This window comes from Cryptomeria japonica, chromosome 7, assembly GCF_030272615.1.
Source record: "Cryptomeria japonica chromosome 7, Sugi_1.0, whole genome shotgun sequence".
Classification (NCBI taxonomy): domain Eukaryota; kingdom Viridiplantae; phylum Streptophyta; class Pinopsida; order Cupressales; family Cupressaceae; genus Cryptomeria; species Cryptomeria japonica.
The window spans coordinates 111087707-111096340 of NC_081411.1; the positions used below are offsets into that span (position 1 = coordinate 111087707).

Here is an 8634-nt window from a genome sequence, read left to right on the forward strand (position 1 = left end):
CTATTACATTCATACCATATTGATAGGCAAAGAGTATTTTGATTGGGCACAGATAATTTCAGACAACATCCATGAGCAACTGTGTATAGCATTGGAGACAAATAAGTTCTTTATGACTTCTTATGTGATCAAGGTGGCAACAAGGAGTGGAAAATACACAGGATCAAATACAAGTGGCAAACTAGGAGAGGAACTAGGACAGAAGAGAGTATGGGAACATTATACACAATTTCCATTCCAGCAAGCCAAGTTCCACTTTAAGAGGATCAATGATGTATTAATTTATGCAACAATTTGTAGGTTGATAGATGATGTGGGATACCACATCTCTCTCAAGACTATGAAAATGGTATAAGAATGGGGTACATGGTTCCTCCAGAACCAACACTCCACTTACATTTGAGAGAGCGGATTTATAGGAAAGCCCTTTCTCCTTCCTCGATACTACAGCAACCATATTTTCATACTTGAATATACAAGGAATATCGTAGGACTTCAATCCCTCTTGACCCTTAAACATAAATCTGGGGTCACTTTTCTAATTATTCCTTAGCACTATACATGTCAAAATATACAAACAACCAAATCAGTTGTGCATGAACTGTAGGACCTTAGTTTGAAGGATTTGATTATGCTAGGAAAAGATATGATCCATTTGGAAAACTTAAGAAAATGATGTTGGTCACATTTTTGGGTCATTTGCCAGCTTTAGAAGATTTATGTGTAGGTATGTAGGATAGTTTTGAAGCGAGAGAAAGAGGATACTACAAATTGATAGTTACTCAAATAAGGAACTTTAAGGTTGAAAAAAACATTCCTAATGACCTTAGGGATGATGGTGAAGTGCTTGTTCTGATCTATAAGAAAACTAGGGTCGACAAGAAGCCTATATCTCCAGTAAGTTGGTCAGAGCAAGAGAAAGTTGATATTGATATGGTGACTGAAAATGTAGTTGAAAGGACAATGAAATGGTTAAATCTTAGGATTCACCCTAGTGCCTCCAAGGAGAAGAAGAAAAGAAAAGCTACAGGAAATACTCAATTGAAGACTACTAAGGAGTATGTTACAAGAACCCGATTTGAATCAAGGAAGAACACTCTTGTAGATCCCAAGGTTGTTGCCCCTATTATTGATAAGGGAGGGTTGATGAAAAAATGTGGGAGTCTCAACTCCTTAAGATAATAACTGAACATGGAATTAAAACCAGGTTGCAGTTTGTACCCCGAGCTTCAATTACTCCCATTCTACAATCTATTGGAATTATCTCGAGAGAGGGGACATCATTAGCAGAAGATGTTGAGCAGTAGGATCCTCTCATGACTCAAGCACCGACATTGGCCTTGAATCCATCTCACGAGCAAGTCACTATTCATAATATTGAGTCCGACTCTTAGGAGTACGATGAGCCTATTTTGATGGTTGCACAAAAGAAGGGTTAAATGATGTGAAGGAAGTCAACCTCCAAACAAGTTCAAGGAGAATAAATATTACAATAGGTGTTCACCATCCCCCAAAATGAAGAATAGATTGATAAGCCTAGGGGTCAAGAAGAGGACATTGATCAAACACTGATGTAGGGAGGACATGATGAAAATATGGTTCTCACTCCTCAAGACCAAGAGATGGTATTTAAGAAGTTAGAAGGAGACAAGAAAAAATAACAGGAGAAAATAGATTAAGTTTTTGAGAAAGAGGTAGGGGAAAACATGGAAGAATTCACTGAACACCAATAGTTAAGTCATGAACAAGTGCTTTTAGAAAATCTTGGTCAATAAATCTCCCAACTACATCCACAAATGAAGACCCCACTCTCCAACAACCACATGAGCAGCTTCGCAATGAAGAACAATGAGAAGATGAAGGACAGGAGCAGCACATAGAATCACATATGGTTACTCTCGAAGTGACAACCCATGGGAAACATGAATATGACAACATGCCGCAGTAGTTGACCTCCAACTTCCAGAAGAACAAGAAGAAGAAGAATGTTTTCCTCCCAAGCACCACTTTACAAGATGCTATAACCGAATCACCAAGGAGGGTCAAGAGGGCTGAAATTCTCCATCATCTTTTGAGGAGTGATTCTGGTGATGTTATAGCTAGTGTTGTGACCCCAACACAAGAAGAGAAAGAAGGTGGTCATTCCCCAAAGTATCAGATCTCTCAAGTGAACCTTGGTAAGTAGACTTAATGGGGAGAGATAGTTGCTCTAGATGCAACCACCGCTTCCATAAAAACAAGGATAGAAAAGGAGCACAGGTCAAAGAAGGAGATCAATGCACAATTACAACAATACAAGAACCTTCTCATTGAAATGTCAAAACCATTGGACTCATGGTCTGGGGATTCTCTTCCTTCCACTTCAATGCTCTTGTAAGAAAAATTGAAAGCAATATATGAAATGAGGAGGGTTGTGTCGACCCTTAAGACTTGGACCGAAGATCAACTCAACAAGGTCAAGATGTTCCTCCAAGATACTATAGAAATATATGAAGATGCCCACCTCCTTAAGAATGGTCTTCATTCCAAACAATAGAAGACCAAATCTGATGGATTCTCGAAGATGATCAAATTATTGAAAAGGATCAAAAGATTGGGAGAGGACGTAATAAAAAGAGAGGACTTATTAGGAAGTGAAGACTCCATCAACTTACAAACATATGTTGATATCTTGGAGCTGAAGGTAGATGTGATAGACTAATGTTGGGCAAAGGTACTTAAAGAACTTCGGCCTTTCTTAGATTTCTTGGAGTGTTACGAATGATATGTAGTGGAGCTGCTAGGAAAATATGGTACAAATCTAATGCAGTCCAAAATACTCAGTCGTGAGATGGTCCTCAAGCAATGGGAAGCATATACTACTCAGTCGTGAGATGGTCCTCAATGATGAACAGGTACATGCACTTGATCCTCTAGTCCTACCAAGTTACTGAAGTAATTGACAGTTTAGTCAACAAGGTGGTTGAATTGAAAGAAGCTTTGAGAGTTGCCAAATTAAGAATTGAGTACATATCGGACCCACCATGTTCTTCCATAGACTACTTCATAGAAAACTATCATAATTATAGGAAAAGAAAGAAGTAAACTAGTACATGACATGCAGAGGTACACTTAAGATGGCTCCACCTTGATGACCACTACAGTTCATCAGTAGCACTTCAAAGACACCTGTTATGCACCATCACTGCCATCAAGGGACACTATACACATGGAGGTTACAAAGCCACAACACTTGGAAGATAACTGACTATTGACACTTGTGTAGTAGTAGTTAAGTGGATTTCCAAAGGTAGTGACTTTCATGTTGATTGCAACTCCCACCATTTTGTAACTAGGTTTCAAGCATGTTTTGTTCCTAGAAAATAAGAGGCATGAGACTATAAATATGATGAATCAAGCCATTTGTAGGGTCTGCAAATTGAAGATTTGAGGCCCTAGCTTAGGATTTTCATTTCCAACATTTTAGTTTAAATTTTTGTTGAACTTATTGAGTACGAGTGCTTGTTGCTACACTTATTCTTTTTATAAATAACCAATACAACCTATTATTTTGGATCACATGTTCCATAATCTGTGTTGAATTGAGTTAGTATTCCTTTCGTTTGATATTTTCTATCAATTTGGATAGAATGAATGTTTTAAATACTATGAATTTAATCGTTATGTACTTGAAGTTGTTTAACTAGTTCTGCCTGCACTTGAGATTGTAGACCTCATATGTGGATGGAAATTTTGTGTGATGCTATCTGATTTGTTATTGATAATATTTTATTACTAGAAGCATCATCTTTGATTCAACAAGTTTTTATGGTTATTCTTGTTCTCTCTTACCCTTATATCTTTTACATTTTTTTTTTAAGAAACATGTGTGAGTATCCTCTATAACTAGCAATACCGCCTCGATGAACAAATCACATAGGTCTTAAGTTACCCAATCACAGTTGTGGCCCAACAAATAGGACCTTGAGGAGCACCAATTTCATAATCCTAGCTCTTTTCAAGAGAGGCTCCGTATTCGTGACGCCTACATATAGGTGAGTATAAAAGGCCATCAACATAACCTATCTTATAATATCCAGAAAATAAAAGGTTCTTTCCCTTATTCAATCATATTATTAAATATTTGTTTGATCATTATTAATAGAATGATAAGTCACCTTTAATGCTTGTTTTATTTTGCATTCTTCATGTGTATCATTGAACCTATATTTATTAGGTGGAGAAAGTATTACTTTTCTATATTTATGACATGAATGAATATTCAATGGATCTTAAGTCACCCTACCAAATTTAAATGTTCCTCTTATACTTAAATTTTTTATTATTGAATGATTTTATTTTTTGAAATGAATAAGACAGAGCTATAAAAATGAAGGCTAATGTGTGCTTATTTATCCAAACTTTCTTTGTTTTATGTTCTTGTATGGTAATAATATTTATTTCTTTGTTTCTAAAGAATTGAAATACATGATTATTTTCAGCTAAATGTATGAACATTTGTTTAATCTTTCTATATTTGTTATAAAAATATTATATTCATAATAACCAAACAAAATTGATACTCGCAAAAATAGGAAAAAAAATAAGCAATATAAAATGAACATGTCATCATGTATTTGTAACCATACTAAATAATGTTGATAGTTCAAGAGTGGTTGCATGAAAAAAAATTGTTCTTTCATTATATTATGAAAGAAAGTTGATTGGTATAGAAGTTATACTTTGGAAATTTAAAACTATTTCATATATATATCACATTTTCAATAGTTAAATAAATAATAATAATATTATATTTCTTTTATATAAAAAATTGTTAAATAATTATCTTGATTTTATTGGCCAAATTTTATCTGTGACAATTAAACTAAATATTATTTAAAAATAGAATCAAAACTCACATAATTAAACCTCAATAAAAATTTGAGGAATCATCATACATATTATCATCCTCTAGGACAAATAATATGTTCCTATTACAATGGGATGTACATCCTTATTCAGTGAGAAGAAAGAATGATTATAAAACACCTAAACAACAATAACCAGGAGTTGAACACTCAAAAAAATACAATGCCTAGAAATGGACCACTCCTGAACAAGCAAAAACCAAATACTGCACTCAACAAATACACTCACTTCCATATTGAATATCCAACACAGACATAGAAGAAAGATGTTCACCACATACTGCTCGCTACCATTGCCACTGCCAAAGCACTGACAATCACTGGTGGTGTAAAAAGTTCTCCTGCCTTAGATGTTGGCTTGTCGCTGTCACTTGTAGAAATCCCTCCAACAGAATTTGTGGGAGGAAGTAATGAGGGTGAATTAGATGAGGGAGAGACAACATTTGGAGTTGCAGGGGAAGATGAAGCAGCAGTACTTTCTTTTGCTGGTGATGGACCATTGCTTGAACCTACAAGCATAGCCTTTCAAGTATTCTTTCTCCCTCAGAAAACACATACAAACAACCCACTTAGAGCACAAACATATACGCACCTGTAGCAGGAGAGGGAGCTGGAGCGCCTGCAACTGTTGAATGGTGGAGGCTTCGGGAGGAGAAGTAAGGTGGCCAAGGATCATGCTACAAAATTGAAGACTATTCATAATATGGACCAGGGAAGCCATGCAACAAGGGTCCAGGTGATCAATGCTAGTCCAGGATTTAAGCTGTGTTTTGTCTGACTTTTGCTCAAATTTTGTATGTTCGTAAACTTGATACCAAAAATCTATATCTAGGTGTTTGATGGTAGTTTTTTTGTATAGTATATTACAGATGGCAGCCCTTTTTTTGTTTAATGGCCTCAACCATAAGGGATAGTAGTTTACAGTTTGTTATTTTTTTGAACAATGTATATGGTATAAGTGGTTGTGAGGTGAATGGCTGTAGCGGGAGGTCTATGTTATAGTCTTGGTAGATGCTAGACAGACATATTTTTTGAAGTTTTATGTAATTTTTTATTTTAAAAAATATTAATAAAATTATTTATATTGATCGAAAAAGAAAATTAAATATGTTAGTCTTGGAAAACTTCTAACAATATAAACGTTTATGTTGAAAACTTGTTGGTCTTGCTTTTGTATATTTTCTACTTTATAATAACTAGATATTATAGCCTATCTTATAATAGTTATAGAAAATAAAAGGTTCTCTCCCTCGTTCAATCATATTTATTAAATATTTGTGTGAACATTATTAATAGAAGCATAAGCCACCTTATATGTTTATATTATTACACATTCTTCATGTGCATGATTGAACCTATGTTTGTTTGGTGGGGAAAGTATTACTTTTTTTATATTTATATTATTACATAAATGAATATTCCATAGTGGATCTTAAGTCACCCTGTCATATTTAAATCTTTCTTTTATATTGAAATGTGTTATTGTTGAATGATTTTATTTAATGAAATGAATAAGATAGAGATATAAAAATGAAGGTTAATGTATATTTATTTATCCATATTTTCTTCGTTTTATCTTCTTATAGAGTGATACTACTTATTTCTTTACTTCCAAAGAATTGAAATATATGATTATTTTAAGATAAATGTATGAACATTTCTTTTATCTCTCTAAATTTCTTATAGAAAGGATGTAGTCATAATAATCAAATTAAATTGATACTCACAAAAATAGGTAATAAATGAAGTATCATCATGTACTTGTAATCATACTAAACAATATTAATAGATTCAGAATGGTTGTATGAATAAAAAAATTTAATAAAGAAAAGAAAGTCTATTGATATAGAAGTTATACTTTGTAACTTTAGAAATATTTCATCTAAATATAATACTTTTCAATGGTTAAATAAATAATAACAATTTTGTATTTCATTTATATAAAAAATTGTCAAATAATTATCTTAATTTTATTGACCAAATTTTATCTTTAACAATTAAACTAAATATTATTTAAAAATAAAATCAAAATCCACATGATTAGACCTCAATCAAATTTGATTAGTAATTTGAAATTTCTATGTTTTTTCTAATAAATTTTAACTATATTGATAAAGCATCATCAAACATATTATCATCCTCTAGGGCAAACAATATGTTCCTATTACAGCGGAGACGTACATCCTTATTCACTGAGAAGAAAGAATGGTTATTAAACACCCAAACATCAATAACTAGGAGTTGAACACTCTCAAAAAAATACATTGCCTAGAAGTAGACGACTCCTGAACAAGCAGAAGCCAAATACTGCAAAACAAATACACTCACTTCCATATTGAATATCCAACACGGACATAGAAGAAAGATGTTCACCACATACTGCTCGCTGCCATTGCCACTGCCAAAGCACTGATAATCATGGATGGTGTGAAAAGTGTTCCTGCGTTAGATGTTGGCTTCTCACTGGCTGTGGGTGAAACACCTCCTACAGAAGTTGTGGGAGGAAGTAAAGATGGTGAGTTTGATGAGGGAGATACTGCATTTGGAGTTGCAGGGGAAGATGAAGGAGCAGTTCCTGTTGCTGGCGATGCACCATTTCTAGAACCTGCAAGCGTACCCTTTCAATTATTCTTTCTCTCTCAGTAAACACATACAAACAACCCACTTAGAGCACAAAAATATACGCACCTTTAGCAGGAGAGGGAGCTGGAGCGCCTGCAACTGCTGACAAACCACAACACAATGTGTACAAATTATAACTTGTATTAAACAGTGTAAGACGTTTTAGAATGCAAGCTTTAGGATCAACTGTGTATACTTTTCATTTCATGTTTCAGATCACATTCAAGTGGTGTTTATTTACACCCAACGAGAAATAAAAACAACAGAAGTAATTAAATACCTTTGCATTGGGTGAGCGCTGGACTGGTGATTTTGCAGGCGCCTGGGAGAGCGAGAGCCTGTGTTTGATTAATGGGGAAGCCAAGAGGACTGTTTGTGGTGAGAAGCTGGCACAGACACACTGCGTTGCTTTGCACTACTGAAGATAATGCAGTGCAGCAGCTCTGTGGTGGAAGCGAGGTAGTGACATTGCTTGTAATATACCCCATGCACGGAGAAAGCGTCGCCAGAGAAGTACCACATCCTGAACTCTGAGCCGCCACGCTGCCAAAATTTGCAACTCCTGCTATTATGACAACCGCAGTGAATACTACTGAAAGAAATGTTTGAGGGAATTTCATTGCACCTGCCATAGAAAAGAGTATTTCACTGGTAAAGATTAAAACAGAGGTGATGTTACAGACAGAGAATACTACTCAGGAGTGATGAGTGAGTGACATCCTCGAACGCAAGTGTATTTTATAAAGCGAATGTGCAAAAGGGGTAGGGATTGCGTGTGTAAAATTCATAGCACATTGTACACGGAAAAGCAAGGCGTGGGAATAAACTATCTGGTTTTAGTTCACCAAATCTCCGACTTTCTATCTGTTTCGAATATAGAAAGGCAGATTGGCACTGAGAATCCGTTTGAAGTTGGGTGGGTTTTGATGATGCCAACACATTAAAGCGAAGAAAAACGCTGACATACTTTACCGACTTCGCAACTAGCTTATACCAAATTCGTTGTTCCTTATCATTCTAATTTGTTTTTTTGCGTCGAACGCCTTTGTACTTTAGAAATTATCTTCTCCACGTATACTGGTAGCTGCCAAGGAGAAGGCCAGTG

The 8634-nt window shown here is 35.0% G+C and overlaps 1 protein-coding gene across 2 annotated transcripts; it reads right to left on the reverse strand.

Moving 5' to 3' along the window:
* Positions 1-7049: 7049 nt before the first annotated feature.
* Positions 7050-8243, reverse strand: LOC131056164 (non-specific lipid transfer protein GPI-anchored 15). 2 transcript variants are annotated; one of them, XM_057990515.2, is made up of 3 exons: positions 7810-8243; positions 7596-7628; positions 7050-7512 (listed from the first exon to the last, which is right to left on the reverse strand). In XM_057990515.2, exons 1-3 carry the CDS (start codon positions 8159-8161, stop codon positions 7277-7279), a joined length of 621 nt encoding a protein of 206 aa, XP_057846498.2. In that variant the 5' UTR covers positions 8162-8243; the 3' UTR covers positions 7050-7276. The 2 variants fall into 2 exon arrangements, with proteins under 2 accessions (XP_057846498.2, XP_059064654.1); XM_059208671.1 differs by having other exon boundaries at positions 7596-7631.
* Between the last annotated feature and the right edge of the window lie 391 nt (positions 8244-8634).

Excerpts from the sequence above, each read along its gene's own strand:
- LOC131056164 (XM_059208671.1), bottom strand. The coding sequence starts at position 8,161 with ATGGCAGGTGCAATGAAATTCCCTCAAACATTTCTTTCAGTAGTATTC. Across the intron at positions 7,632-7,809 it reads AGCGCTCACCCAATGCAAAG|CAGTTGCAGGCGCTCCAGCT; the intron begins GTATTTAATTAC and ends GTGGTTTGTCAG. Across the intron at positions 7,513-7,595 it reads AGCTCCCTCTCCTGCTAAAG|GTTCTAGAAATGGTGCATCG; the intron begins GTGCGTATATTT and ends GTACGCTTGCAG.